The sequence below is a fragment of the Branchiostoma lanceolatum genome, chromosome 3, assembly GCF_035083965.1.
Source record: "Branchiostoma lanceolatum isolate klBraLanc5 chromosome 3, klBraLanc5.hap2, whole genome shotgun sequence".
In the NCBI taxonomy this organism is placed as follows: Eukaryota; Metazoa; Chordata; class Leptocardii; order Amphioxiformes; family Branchiostomatidae; genus Branchiostoma; species Branchiostoma lanceolatum.
The window spans coordinates 26,224,766-26,240,722 of NC_089724.1; the positions used below are offsets into that span (position 1 = coordinate 26,224,766).

At 42.5% G+C, this 15,957-nt stretch overlaps 1 protein-coding gene across 1 annotated transcript in view; it reads right to left on the reverse strand.

The window, feature by feature from the left end:
• Positions 1-15,016, reverse strand: part of LOC136429475 (rho guanine nucleotide exchange factor 5-like) — a 20,019-nt gene extending 5,003 nt beyond the window's left edge. Inside the window, exons 1-14 of the mRNA XM_066419307.1 lie at positions 14,781-15,016; positions 11,468-11,550; positions 8,433-10,086; positions 8,023-8,077; positions 7,586-7,669; positions 7,208-7,369; positions 6,149-6,371; positions 5,399-5,520; positions 4,660-4,716; positions 4,051-4,211; positions 2,563-2,715; positions 1,483-1,612; positions 1,017-1,091; positions 3-86 (exon numbers count right to left, since the gene is read on the reverse strand). Coding sequence (XP_066275404.1) covers positions 3-86; positions 1,017-1,091; positions 1,483-1,612; positions 2,563-2,715; positions 4,051-4,211; positions 4,660-4,716; positions 5,399-5,520; positions 6,149-6,371; positions 7,208-7,369; positions 7,586-7,669; positions 8,023-8,077; positions 8,433-10,086; positions 11,468-11,550; positions 14,781-15,016 — 3,279 coding nt within the window. The remainder of the gene's footprint in view (positions 1-2; positions 87-1,016; positions 1,092-1,482; positions 1,613-2,562; positions 2,716-4,050; positions 4,212-4,659; positions 4,717-5,398; positions 5,521-6,148; positions 6,372-7,207; positions 7,370-7,585; positions 7,670-8,022; positions 8,078-8,432; positions 10,087-11,467; positions 11,551-14,780) is intronic.
• Positions 15,017-15,957: the final 941 nt, after the last annotated feature.

Sequence of the window (15,957 nt, forward strand, 5' to 3'; positions counted from 1 at the left end):
ACCTTAGTTTTGTTAAATGCCAGTCGACCCTGAACCTCCATGGAATCTGCCATGCAGCGAGCCGCTTCGTTGCACCTCTTGACAGCCTGGAGTGGATTATAATAATAATAATGGTTTATTGGTCAGAAATCACCCGTGCAATGGCAGCCAGTGCTGAATTGCTGCAGGGTTTACAATCATATAATACAGAACAGATACATATTTGCTCCACACTTGCACTTTGTGGAACTGTCGCAAGGGTCTGGGCGGCTGCCATTCGGCGCCAGCAGGTGACCTCAATACGACCTTCCCCAACCGAAGTCAGGTACCCATTCACACCTGGGTGGAGTGAGGAAAGTCGTGTAAAGTGCCTTTCCGAAGGGCACAACATCGGGGCATATCGGGGTTTCGAACCCGGGACCTCTCGGTTCTCGGCGAAACACTCTACCAATTGCGCCACACGATGCCACATTTATGACATGATTCATATGATTTATGATATAATGAAAATGAAGCTCATTGCATGTTCATGCCCATGGGAGCTAAATGTTAGATACAAGAGAGTAATAGGGAAACTATGCTATGATTATCTTTATCGATAGTTAATATGCTTCTTCTCTCGTCTTGAAACATTCTTGCTTTTTAAAACTTGAATCTACAGAGTTGTTCCATTTTATTATAGTTAACTGATGACGCTATAGATGGGAACGTGTAATCTTTTGTTAGGTGTACATATTTCTGTTTTATCTGTATGGTATTAGCAATGGTATTACGTAGGAATGAGTATATGGTTATATTTATGATAATAACTTAGTACCAAGATGTCAGAAAACAGTCTGGATGGAGTTAGAAATGAATTTTCAACGCATGATGAAGTACAAGGATCATTCTGAGACTATACCGAACAGTCTGCTGATTCCACTACAAAAGGAAATCAAGGTTCTTTAAAAGAAGAATTGGCAAAAAACATAAAGCAGAGTGCGAAATCCTTGCCGAACGTGGTAAAGAGTGTTCTGAGCTCTAACGGGCAGACTCACCACTTTGCTCGCCTTGAGTGCCTCAGTAGCCCATTTCTCATCGTCTGATCCTGACTTCGCGTACTTCAACACAGTCTGGACATGACATCAACAGATGGTATAATGTTAAGGGCATGACCATTACCCAGAGCCCCCCTACTAGCAAAACCCAATCACAAGTATCGCTTGATTAGTTAATGATTGGCAGTAAGCGTATCTACAGAAACATTACTCTTCTTTTCGTTGCAAAATGCAAAAGAAAATAGTACACAGTGGTGCCAAGTAATTTGCTTATATCAGCGTCGCCACAGGTCAGATCTGCTGTACAATGAAGAACATACTACTAACAGATATAATCTTTGTAGACGGGAACGGGATAGTACTATCAATAGTCCAGGAGAAGACACCTGGGAATCTCCTCCCAGACTAGTGTACCTACATGACGTCATGATCAGATTGACATTCGTGACCAACAAAAGTTGTTTACCTCTAACAACAGAGGAAGGCGGGTCACGTGTTGCATGGGCATCACGAGGAACGAGTTGAAGTTGTTGCCACGGCAACACGGATCTCGTTCCAGCTTCTCCATTCGTTCCTTGAACAGTTGGTCAGTCTGACTGCAATAAACACAACACATATTGTTTTATATGAAAGTTCATCCGTGTTGGTAGAATTAATTATTAACAAGACTAAACTTTTCCTCCAACACTATACGAGACACTGGGACTTACCCCAAATTTTCGGTTGACTCCATCAACCCTGTTCACGGATTTCTTTGCAAGAGGAGTAAAGGAGGCAATCTGCATCAGAGCCCACAGACCCACCTTGAACAGAGACGGGGGTAGGCACAAGTTATCTGGCACATATGAAACACTACTGCGATCACGTGTCGCTGACGTCACGCTGCAGTAGCCGGGTCATTCCGTGAACAGGGTTGATGGAGTCAACTGAAAATTTGGGGTAAGTCCCAGTTTGTCGTTTAGTGTTGGAGGAAAAGTTAAGTCTTGTTAACATGTTGTTTAGTATATATACAGTACGTTTAGTACTTGTATGCAGTATGGTGGTGCTGCTGGCAGTATCACCCGTGTAACATTGATCGTAGGCCGTTGATTTGATTTTGATGTCGAAGCATTGCCCAGCAGCCTGTGACAGAACCTTTATTAGTTTAGATCCAATCAAAACTTGGTGGTAATTTGACGTCACAAAACTTTATTGTGACAAAATTTTGTGAACCTGGCCGAAACGGAAACACATCTCAAAACAGTAGCCTACAACAGAACCTCTTTGGGGGGGGGGGGGGGGGGGGCTGAAAACAAATCAAGAAGCTCAAGAAAGAAACATTACAAGGAAACTAGGACAGAATAGATCACAAAATCTTGCACAATCTTGTAACCTGTAACAGAACCAACATTTGACTTTGACAAGAATGTAAAACACAATACAGCAGACGTTCTTACGACAGATACAAGACTATCACAAGAAGGCCCTCAGCTTGAGTTCGTGCGGCGATCTTTCGTAAGTGCAAAATCCTATGGAGTAAGTCATTGATTTTATCTTTCTAACTTACCTGAGCTTCTTCAGCAGGATCTCCTGGTAGCTCATGGAGCGGCAGTACTTCTCGTAGTCGTGGAAGTATCGGCTGCAACTTTCCCACAGGATCTTGCAGAAGTTTGTCATCATGACGTCATCGTGGAGGGACTTCTTCATCTCTGTGAACACGCTGGAAAGTAGTGAAAAATTCAGGCGTTATACTACTGAACAAGTTTTTTAAAGGGGAACAGGGGCGCTACGGCCCCATGCCCTCAGTATATATGGACCCTTTGTTCTAGGCCTTGGGAGCAGATCCTCTGAAAATCAGAGATGTCTTCAACGTAACTGTGACCTGTTCGACAGTATTCCCTAGTAGCGCGGCACCCGGCATATAACTGGTTGCACCTGCATGATCCCTGTGCGACCCCCGGGATATGCCGGATTGGGTTTTTTTTAGATTGAGCGTGTGGCATCAGGGGACAGCACATCTGGGTTGCATATCATGCCTGCTAACTTAGGGGGTCAGAGGTCAACCTCGGGGTTATGCAATCCGATTACATCATCCCAGAAGCCTTTGCGAGGCTAATTTATTCAAGATGGCCGACAATCGTCTGCTAGAACAAGGATAATGTCCAATCATTAACTCACCTGTAGCAGTACCTGCCTGATTTTTTTTGTCACATGGGCAAGGTTAATGTTGTCAGCAGTCTTCAGATAGTTTGTAGTCAATAAATACACACTTTTGATGTAGAATATGAAAGTATAATTATAGTTTAATGAAAAAAGTATGTTTTATTGTTTTATTGCTGCTATTAACCCTTATCATAGACAGAATTGTACATGAGTGCAACATTTCTTGAGAGTATACAATGTTAGCTTTCCAATGATATATACCTTTATGGGGTTACTGTAAAGGAAAGTAACTAAAAATGAGCAATATCAAACTAGTACCCCTTGTTTGGAAGGTGTCTGGGAACCCCAGCAGTGGGGGCGTGTATTGGTATAGAACTCCAGCAGGACAAGGGTTAAGAAGCTATAGAATGCTTCATTTTGAAAATCCTCTAAAACTAAAAAAAAGACTCAGACCATCTTCCCAAACAGTTGGTAGCTTGCAACGCCCCATGCGTTTTTTTCTAGAAAAGTATCTACTTACCTAGAGTAAAATGGTTAGCATTTTTAAACATTTTTTTACAACATTTGCTTGTATCACATGAAATTTTGTTGACAATTTCAAACTATCAATATTGTAGTTTTTCCTCTTCCACATGGTCATAACTCTGGAAACGTTGAAAACTGACATGCCAAGAGTATATTTTTCCGGACGATCATTAGTGTGGTTGTGTCTAAGTCCAATAATTAATGGCATAATCAAGTAGTCCACTCCATGGTTAACTTTGCAAGTGTACTGTTCAAGGAGTGTTATTCTGTGTCAAGTGGTTTTCAGTTTATCATGCAACTAGAAATACAACATCCATCCGCAATAAGATAGTCTATGTTTTGCAAGTTCCCTCAGTGTCAGACCTACCTGATGGTGATTTTCAGGATGTTCTGGACGTAGGCGAACAGCCTCCTGTGGAAATGCGGACCGAGGATGAACGTCAGGGTCTCGTCATCCTCGAAATGATCAGCCAGAACCTGGAGGCTCTTCATGTAGGACGACTGCTTACTTAGGATCTCGTACTTGGCCTAAAAAAAAGAAGGGGAAAATAGCCGTCATATCAAATTTTATAACAGCTATCATATTGTTAGCTGTGTATAGAACATCATCGAGAGAGATGTCTACAGCCGCTAGAATCAGCAGTTGCCCGTGCACGATTGATTGATTGATTGATTGACTTTATGTAAGACTGATTTTCATTGATCAATAAAGTTTGAAAGATAATCGAAGAAGGCCAATTTGTCAAATCTGAATTAGTGTGTTAGAGTAAACTTAAGTTAAACCATTTTCCTTAAAAAGGGTATGTCATGCTCTAACTAGGATGACGCAGATGCAAAATTTATATCTTTTTGTGGCCTTCTGTGGCGATTCATGAAGATATCGAGCCGTTTGCAGAATTTTGGGGTCATTAATTTCTCAAGATCCGTCCGCGTGGAAATTCCACTTTGGAAGACCATAGCATTACCTGCTACGTACCTCTTGTAGTTTGGTCTTTTTGGCATCCAAATCTTTCGTCGGAACCTTCCTTTGTACCTGGATAATCGACAACAACCGTCCAATTAGAAGTTAAGTTGGGAGAACAGCTGACATGCTTCTAAAACGTAACATTTAAACCCTCACATTGGGAAAGAACATGTTCTTTGTTAATTTTGATAAAAGCTACATCAAGATTAACTCAATAACGTTAACGAAACGTTTGATTCGCTGGAAGTCATTATGTAAAATTACTATATAGAATTTATTATGTGCATGTTGTTAAATTGTAATACCACCCTATCTGTCCTTTGTGAACATGATACCAACTCCCTGATCTCTTTAAAATGCGGCTGACTCCATTTCTAGGAATGTAATCTCATCAATGGATTCCTAAAGTTGAAACTACGTATGTGCGCACATTCCAAGAGAAATGCCTATTCAATACCTGGAATTCTTGCATTTTACACACAATAGGTTCGCTATAAGCCGATTCGTAGATTAGAATACGCATGTGCAGTGTCAAGGTGAAGGCTCCTTGCTTGTTAACAGTCCTCGTCTCAACATTGCCTCGATTTGCATAACAACGCCAAGACGTGGTTTGTTTACGTCTCAGGGGCCTTCACCTTTGACACTGCACATGCGTACTTCAATCTACGAATAAGCTTATTACATATCTAGGCTGGCTCCCTGGATGCGTTGCCAACAATCTTTTGAATCGGAAGGACCTCATCCAGCTTACCACGGAGAGCTGTCTCCACAAGACCGGTGCCTGGGCGCGGGAGATGGTCATGATTCTCTCCTTCCGCCCTCCCTCCTCCTGTTGCTGCTGCACCAGCAGCTCATAGTTCTGATACATGGGGACTGCAGATGGGCAACATCAATGGAGTTTGTACCCTGGAATCCAGAGCAATTGTACCGAGCTTCCCCGGACCTACACCGGTCCGCGCCCGGAGCTTCCCCGGACCTACCCTCCCGCTGGCCCGACAACGTACCCCGCCCCACTTCCCGCTAGCCAAACAAGCTCCGCTCTAGTACAATAGTGCCTGGCTGAAGCAGCCGTTTCAGAGCTTTGTACGGCTGCGGAGATTGGGTGGTTAGCGGATAGTGGAGCGGGGTAAATCTTCGGGGGGATCCGGAAGGGTAGGCCAGTGTAAATCAGAGCGCGGGCCGGTACATATGCTCTGGATTCCAGGGTATGGAGTTTGATACAATTGAGTGCGATCGGAAACCAATCCCTGGATACATGTATATCAGGCTTACGTTTGCATTGAATTTCAAAATGGAACTTTATCAAAGTTCAGACAACGAAAAGCGATATCACCCGTCATTTGAACACTTCCATATTGAAGTGCAGATTGAAGTGCAGTTATGCAAGCATAGAACTGTTTTGCATTCTATGCTTGCATGCATTTCATTCTATGTTCTCTGAAGAAGAAAGAAACCACCAAACAACAAACAGGAAAAGAGAACTATAGAATAGCTCCATTACCATTATTCAAAAGGTCCTCATCCGCCTGATCCGGCAGTTTCTCCACCGTGTGGAAGAAGCGCAGCTCCCCTATCTTGTCCAGGATGACGTGTTTGTCCTGCGGGTTGTCCACGCCGAAGTCCCTCTCCAGACGTAACATCGTCAGAGACAGCAGCGCCTCGCCGTTTATCTTCTTACTGAAGAATTTTTTCCGCAAGGGCTGCAGATGCTCGGGCCAAGACGACTGTCGGAACAGCAGTAGCGTTACACACGGTCATGAGGAAAGCTAAGCCGAAGCCTCAAATTTGTCCCAGGGGACTGCCGGATACCGAGGGGTACATCTAGCTCGGTGTTCTCACGGATCGTAGTAATGCTAGGGTCACACTTTCAATCCGGAGCCCGGCCGGGCAGTCTTTGGGAACGAAAATTATGATATAAAAAGACAACCAAAAGACAAAATGTACGCAAAATCATATAAGAGCATAGCTTGTGCAAATTTATTGACATACACTTTGATTTTTCGTTTCCGCAAACAGCCCGGGCGGGCCCCGGTTAGGAAATGTGACCCTAGCATCATACGTAGAGTGTTTGTTACCGGGTCCCGGTATAGTTAAAACACATCCCGGGCCCGGTCGTGCCCCACAATATCCCGGTAGCCGTAAGGTGTCCCAATGGGCCACGTAGGGGTTATGTTCGAAAGTGTCCGGCGGGGCCCCTTTTTGGCGACGCCATAGGGGCGAGCCTAACAGTATTCCAATTGTAACTGAAACATAAGTCTTAAGTTAGTATTGTTTGTGAGCATTGTTTTGTGGTGACCGGTAGCAAAAATACAGTGATGAGAATTATGATCAAAGAAAGGTCACATGGATCTTTTTCTTTATTAGAAATTGCAACAATACAATACACAGTGGAACGCCAGGCAGACAAGCTGATGTTGCGGACCACTCAACATTACAATTACACTGAATAAGTCAATAAGACACTTAGACAATTCATAGCATGATACCATCTAAAACAATGCATGATACAATATAAAACAATGCATTAAGTATGGATGTTTGTCCAGAATCAACAGCTTACCTTTATCCACTTCTTGACGTCTTTACGGCTCCAGTACCTGACAGTCTCGGGATCGGGACCGTCCCTCGTGTCGCTTGTGGACTGGAGAACAATCGGTCGGAACCCCATCGGGCTCACGTCTGTCGGCGGTTTGAGCTTTGTATGGGACAGCTGAAACGTGCGCTGTCGGGGAGGAACCAACACGACACAAACATCAGCAAACAATGTGGGCGAGCGGATGGGAATATGACGTTACAGCTATAACATAATCTAGCAGATGAGTTGATGGCTGTGCCAGCATTTTTCTTGAAACAAAAACAAAAACAATACATATCTATCAAAGTCCTGGGTCAAAGCATTCAAAGCTAGCAGAAAGATATTAGATATCACTTGGCTTACCCCCAATGTCATCGTTCTATCGATGACTCTGGGCAGACCCATGGCGGGTTTCGGTGGAAGTGCAGGGGGCTTCGTGCCATCCTCCTGGTGAAATAAAGAACACTTAAAAGTCCTGCCCGACTGCCATACATGTGACTTAAACTGTTCTTGAATGTCAGTACGTATTGTAGACACGATGAAAAGAATAAACCATACATTGTAAAATGGTGATTCATACAAATATGCGTCGCGTGGCATAAGTCATTCAAGATACAAGGATCAGCAAACCGATTAAAAGCTTCAAGCTTTACTTTGTGTATGGAAATATCGTATTGAAATCTTTAATCAATATTAATATAAATTGTGCATGGTTCTGGATCGTAGTTTGATAAAGAAATGCTGGATGATATAGAGGAATCAATAAGAAATATAGAGTGGTCACAGACCTTGTAACTCACATCTTCAAAGACCGGAGAGTACATGTCCCCTGGTGTGCTTCCTTCTTCAGTCCTTCTGAAGAGGGAAATTATGCAGAAACGCAATAGCTTCGATAAATAAATAGTTGGATGGACGGCCAAATTCTAGTCTCCAAGCAGATGTTAGTAGGGACACGTTTTCCTAGCTGGCCTTTGCTTTGACAATCCGCTTCCTACACATCTGTTTTGGTTTGTCAAGGAAGCAGTTTCTCACAGAGCCGGGCATCTAGAAAAACGTAGCAATTTTGCTTCACAACGTCTGCTTGGAGATTAGGCAAATTTGTCATACACTAGAAATATGCACTAGTATATTACTCAATGTGAACTATTCCCTATTTACCAGAAGAATATAATCCGAGACAATGTTGTAGCAAAGAACACAAAACTCTTACTCGTCTTTCAGGTGACTGTAGTCGACGGCATAATAGTCGTGCTTGGGTTTTTCCCCCAGGGTTGGAAACAGCGGCATGTACACCTGCTCGTTACTTGCACTTTCAGCTGGAATGACCTCATACGTGTTTGACTGTTGGCGTTGGATGCCCGTGAAGCTCCTTTGGGGCTGTGTGCTGTCCGTGGTTAGGGTTGGATCTTGGCTTGAAGAAGACAGTTTCTTCTGAAGCTCCACGGCCATAGCTGACACGCTCCCAGCGACAGCGTAATTTCCAGTACCCCCACTCTCGCTACCGCTGTGATGGTGTTTTCGTCCGTCACTTTGACCTGTCGATCCTCCGCTGTCTGCGACGTTTAGGAGTATGTTGGGAGAAGACATCATCTTCTGAAGATTTTTTGCCCGAGTCATCACACTTCCAGAGGCGTGCTCTTGTCCAGGACTAATGTCTGCCCTGTTTGTGGGTTCCTGCTTCAGTTTGTCTTCTGTTACATTTCGTGATTCGGGGAAGAGTTTTGTCTGAATCTGTGAGGCTATAGTCGTAACGCTGGGCTTACGTTGCTCACCGTCGTTTTTATCCTTTGGCTGTAGCTTTGGGGAAGACGGTCCGTGGTCACTACTAGGCGATTTCCCTGGACTGCTAGGTTTATCAGTTTGTGACGCGTGTTGATCCGATGTTGCGTTTTGCTGAAAAGAATTGATCATGTCCAACACGGATGATCTCTTCCTCATAGGGACAGGAGGAGCTGGAGCCTTCTTCTTCTTGGCTCCTGCAGCAGGAACCTCGGAATGTCGGCGTTCGCGTTGTCTCGAAAGGCCTTGGGCGCCCTCGACACCATCATTTCCAGTTTGCCGTCTCTGAAACTCTGGCGTCACTGGCGCACTAGACGGTTGTCCTGGGCTCAGATGCTGTTCCATCATCTTCGCCTTTTCTAAGACAGACTTCTTTTCTTCTTGCTCTGTCGTCTCCTGCGTTGCCTGAGGAACAGCAGGTGTCTGGAGGCTTCGATCCTTTTCAGCCTCTCGAGGAGGTTCCTGTCCGGTAGCGACACTGGGAAAGACTGGCGGTCCCTTCTTGTCTTTAGAGCACGGGTCGTTTTCTACCCAATTAGCCACGTCGTCATAGTCACCAGGAGACGCTATGCTCTCGTGTTCTCGTGAAAGTGTAAGAGGGGTTAATGCATTTCGTGCTTTCATTTTAAAAGGGGTGCTGTATTCAGGCTTGTTATTGCATGGGGGCACAGTGTTGCTTGTTTTGACTGCGCTCTGGACAGTGCTGTCCTCTACAGAATCTTTACTCTGTGGCGGAGGAGGCGGTGCCACATTGGGCTTGCTCAGTACCATTGATTTTCGCCGACTTGCAGCTGTTTGTTTGTCTCCTTGTTGGGGTTTTGAGTCTGTCTTGTCCTGTGCTTTAGGCTTGTCCTTCGGTGAACTTGTGGGGCTTTGGAACTGTCCTATGAGATCGGCTAACTTGTTCCTTTGCGGGGATGTTTTGGCTTCATCTGGCTTGTTATCCTCTGATGTGACCTTGCTGTGAGGAGGCGTTTTTTCCACGAATTCCTTTAACTGCTTGAATTCTGTCGAGGTGACGTTAAGGCTACGGTTATGTCTGCCATGTCTTGGTGGATCACTTGGGAGGTCAAACGACTTTGATCCTGTAGAGGGACGAAAAGTTTCCATAATGGATCCAAACATGGAATGCGAATTCTAGAATATTAGGCTTAGCATGAAAGACGAAGTTCTGACATTCAGGACATGCAGCGTCATTGGACCATAACAAGACATTGGACACTGAACGGGAGATTTTTCCGTGAGGGGAGTAAAAAAAGCTATCTACATCCGGACCCATCAACCTTTATTGAAACGGGACGGGGGCTGCTACAGTCTACTTACCACCTTTGACCCGTTGCTCACGTTACATCTCCCTAAAGCCACGTGTTCTGAACAATCTGTATGGTTATCATAATGGGTTGTTTGATCATTTTGATTGTTGAAAGAGTTTTTTTCTCTTTTCAAAGAAATACAGGACAAACTTCCATTCCCCTTTTACTTTGAAGTACATTTCCATGCAAGTGTCTTCTATGTCTTAGTAGATTTAGAGGACATTTTAAGCAAACTATATATAGCTAGTTCTCATTGTCGTCTCCCATAAACTATATGAACCACGGTATACAAATTTATCGATGGTTCATGATCATAGTACATCAACACACACACACACGGCCACGTGTTGAAAAGGCAAGAGAGATACTTTAGATCTAATCTTTTTAGAGAATAAAAGAGCCTTTCATGAAGGTCTAATTGTGACAGATGCTATCTCTATGGTGACCCGATAGCCCACGGCTATGTGCATTCTTTTACAACAATGGGATGTTACGAAGAGGGAATTCACGATATCGAGTATCACTAGTATTTTTTTATTGCTCTAACCCCATGCACCGACTGACTATTTTCATTCAAATTTGCCAGTCGTTGAATGAACTGTCTATTACTTTGTTCCCTTTTCGTCCAATACTAGAAGTATGTATTTCTTCCCCTAGAGCTATTCATGTTGGAATGGTCTCGCCTTTATGTCTGAGGAGGCATGCCCCGTGGGTAGATATTATCCTGACACTTGGTTGTGCATGTTTGAATTTCGGTGATTTTGTTCACGCACTTGTAAATGATCCCAGTTTGATGTCGAAATAAATAGATTATTCACGAAGGTAGCTGAAATCTCTATAAGATTTCTTAAGTAAAGTAATATACGGGAAGTTATCTTCCTACTGAAATCAACTACCATTGAAGACGTGGGCTTTAAAAAATGTTCCGCTGCTCCTAAAAATGTCAAATCCGCATCAGCAAAGTAGATCCTTGAATTTGACTGCGATCTTCATTGTCTGTTTCACATGTATATGCATTTAATCTGTGCTTGTACACTTACATTAATTGTTGTTCTCTTGCAATTAGCCTACGGGCACGAATGTGCAAATGACCTTTCATCATAAGGTAGCAAATTCAAAAGTCTGTAGAAAAAAGACGGGGATCCAACATTACCACGCGGCAAATGGCGAGACTTTGGCCTTCCCTCGCCCCGTATGATAGGCTGGACCACACAGGTTGGACTCTTTTCGACACTCCTGGAAGAAAGATCCAGAAGAAAATAGACTTGTGTCAACAACAGGCATTTGGCTTCAATCACCAAGATCAATATACATTCATATCCTTCATTATTATCCTTCAAGTGTACAATATTGGTTGAAGTTAAATAGCGGTTACGTACCATACTTTTTATGCAATGATAAACACGTCTCACGGGGTACTTTTAAGTTTTATGGTTGATTCACATGTTTTTCTACAGTTTTCGCTCGCGACAAAAAGCAAGAAAACACAGTAACGTTATCTGACTTCGGATTGACTAACACACGAGCGATATTACCAGTTTCAAGGTATTTGTGTGTGTCACATGTGCCATCAGGCATATGTGTTAAGATATGTTTATACGCTGCACATCAAATCGTATCAATCTATCATGCAATCCTTGCACTGTTATGGTAGCATTAATTTTATGAACGCGAGGGGCACATATGTTTGCACCATGTAACGTTAGTTAGGTCTAGTCTACTGCCCGGTGTATCTCCTAACACTACGATATTGAATTTGGGAATGTTCAAACTAGCATGTCTTTGCGTCCTAGTTTAACAGCAGGTGACATCATATCTATGACGTCTATGAAGTGGACTGTAAAAAAGGGTCAAATCCAGTTGGACTAGAATCGGAGCTGTCTACAGACGGGCAAACTGTGTACGAGCAGTCTTGTCTCTCAAAAATTAAGTCGAATTTGGGGAGGGGGGTTTGAATCAAGCAACTTCCAATCAGATATAAGCCTATCTATATCTAAGAAGAGAATTGTCATGCGTAACCTCTCAGACAAGGCGAAAATTAAGACCGGTTGCTTTTTAGTCCCTCATTGTACAACTGACAATAGAACCTTCCCTCGGGCAGAAAAAGACCTCGACGATTGGGGAAAGCTCGACAAGGAAGTAACCGTCAAAATGCGTCATACACGAGGATTAGTCATTATGGGGATTTCCATAGTGTTATTTACTTCCTGATGCAATTAAGAATATCCAACACACCTGCTGCATGTTTCTGAGAATTTACACTTAAGTTTGCAGTATTTCTGACTGGGGAGGGGGGTGACCTTGTAAAGGGTCACAGCCCTGTTTATTTGACACGCAGTTGTGTCTAAGCGTTTTCCTTCCTACCCGGTGGACGAAGATTTGGTAACATTGGCGTTAGGCTTATTGTTTATAAAAGGTAACGGCTTTTTACATTCATGAAAATTGGACATCCATGTAATAATATACGCCCCAAAACAGTTACTCAAGCAACTGAATAAAATTTTATCTAGTTGCTCGAGTGACTGTTTTTTAGGGTAATGACTTTCCTTGAAAATAATGATGCAAGAAAAAATAGCACTTTCCAAGTTATTGTCCTCGATGAGATGTTTTTCAAAGCATGTCAAGGTAGAGTCCATTCCAAGTCACCAAAAGGGTTATCATTGTCATTATTTACAACTGTTTTTGATTATTTGTAACTATTTGTCTAGGAAATTTCACACTTTGTTAATATTGTGAATGTCATTTCGACTTAATAATCATTTGCCCGGTTGTGTAAAACATTGGAAATATTAATGATGTGGAATATGGTATTTCAATTAGTGTCTAAATAATGGTTACAGCATTCTACCATTTTTTACATTTTTTTTACAATTATTTGTGACATTTTGTAAATGGGTCAGTGGGCTGTGAAGAAAGCAATTCACACATCTTTGTGAATTATACTTGGGCACCATGCATAGATGGCTTGCAATATAAAAATATACAGAGGCAGACAATAGGGCTGGATTAGCACCTACTTTTATGGGGGCAATTACCCAAATCCACTATTTACAAACTTTTCTCTTTATTTCGAATTTTAGAAGAATAACATAGATATTTGCAAATTATTCTAAGTATAGATAGTTTTGTGCAGTCCCTTTCAAAATGTTTCTAAAACATCTACTTGGATTCAAATAAATTCAAATTTTCATATTCAATTAATTTGAAAAATTAAGAATTACTGTGATTTAGATATTCTTTTATTCGAAATAATTCAAACTAATTACAAATATCATTTTAGAACCCTTGTGGTGACTTGGAATAGACTCTACACCAAATAAGTTGAAAAACTGTGTTTTGAATGGTCACAAACTAAGCTGGGAAATTTATATTTAATCAGTCATATCTACATCATTACCTTACTGAATGGACATAATCATGCATAATTGAAAAGATTATTCACCGCTCGATACAATGATACCAAATAGTTTAATTTGTTATCACCCTAAAATGCCTACACTCAAAGGTCAAGCATCAGAGGATGACTGTGAGTGACTCACAAAACAAGTGCTGGAATTCCCCTGCGAATGTCATACGCTGCGCGGGGAGGGAAAGTTCGCCACTTTTATGGGGCAACTCACCCAAGAAATCAATCATGGTGTTCGCTGCACATAACCGTGATTATAACAAATGAGGTATTATCTTAAAGACAAATATACAAGCATTTCAATTGTATAGCACATTATGCTAATCATGATAAAACAGCCGTCACACGAAAGAAAATGTCGGCATTTTTTTTTGCTGGTACTCAACCCTTGAATGCACGATCATAACAAACAGAAAACCATTGTAAAGAACAATAGATAAGCATTCTAATGACATGTTACAGAATGCATCTGGTGAATATTTACGGAGATACAATGGACCAACATAAAGTTTCTGAGCTTTTTATGTTCAAGTGTAGTTTATCGAAAACTGGAAAGAGTCACCCCACAACGACTGAACAGACAGTATTGTCCAAGTGCAATGAAGCAGACCTAAGCTCCCCTCCTCACGAATTATGTCTTCATTCTGTAGCGAAGGACGAGGACCCGCCGCCATATTGCGCCTTGGGGCTGGGATAGAGCCCAGCAGGAAACAGTAGTTGTTGAAAAACAACAGATTTATTTTTACGAATCTGCCGCTCTAAGGCTTCCATACAGCTCTTCAAAAACATGTTACCGCCTTACAAAATCCAACCCGATTCATTGCCACTTTGAGAACAATTATCAAAACAATGATTAAGGTGTTACGAAGTACAAGAGCTGGCATGACTCCGTTCTAGAGACTACGCATGCAGTCCTAGATCTTAGCAACTAGACCTTCCCCATAGCCCAAATCTTTCTGCCTTGAATCACATGAGTGACCCATCGAAGTACGAGGCACGTGCAATTACGTACTTGACAACAACATGGAGGTCAGAATGAAGAGAATCTGTGAACGCTTACTTGTCGTTGACCTGTGGGGCAGTTTTCACAGCTTGACCTGTCCTCAGCGAGTTGATGCCTCCCTCCAAGGCTCTCCGTTGTCCCTTGGAAAGTTGCAGTTCGTCGATGTCCTCTGGAGTCATGTTGCCGAGGCTTTTAGCCGAGTTGAACTCTTGGGCCTCCAACTTGGCCACCGTCGGTTCGCTCAGGTCGTTTTCCTGAGCGAACACTTGCAGGTCAAACGAGCTCAAAGCCATGACTCTTATCCGCGTTACAAGATATCACTGCGTCCTCCTTCTTCTGATGTCTTCTACAGTCTCCCCAATAAGTTAGCAGGGATTTTAACCAGCTCAGAAAGCCAGTAAGTTTGTGTGAACCATGATCAATGTTGTTTCCTGCTTATGCTATGTATGTACTGATTTTTCTTTACCCGAAGCCCTTTATCTTATTGGGCAGGCTGAGATGAACTTACTGTACGCCGTACATTGAGTCCTGCGTAGCCAATGAAAAAAAAAAACAGTTGCGGCGAATGGCTCGCTTAATGTCATTCTTTTGTGGTCACCTGCCTACCAAAGCAATGGACTCAAACCTCCAAAACAAGAAAACAAGACAAAACAACAAAATGTAGTTTTGCAGCCTATTTGCCTCAAAGGTCACCCTTAAATCCACACAACAGGACTATAGTAACACAATTTTGATAAACATTTATCATAAGTCCTTGCTTCACGCATCAACATATTACAAATGGATACAGGTTAAATTTGGCTAATTGGCACAAGCTCTAAATTTGTTTAGCTTATCTTATTTCATTGACTTACAACGATGTATGAAAGACGATAAACAGTGAGTATTTCAGTCTGCCCTACCAGTTGAACCAGGGTCGGAAGCGGCGACACGGAATAATCATCTTGCCTGTGGCTATAGCTATGACCCATTCAAATCTAGCGATGTGAACTATCACTGGTGCACTGATTCACTGGTGCACTGATAGTTAGATTTATGCACTTGTCAAGTAGACGACAGAAGTCAAGTCTTACACATGGTCATAAATTACCAAACTGATAGATAAAAGAGAATTTTCGATCCATCAGTGTATTAAGTGATGAACCTCATGATATTTGTTTGAACCTTCTTTATTCATGAGAAGCTCAAATTGGCCTGTAGATCGTTTTTCAATGAGGTCATGAGGGAGGAGGTA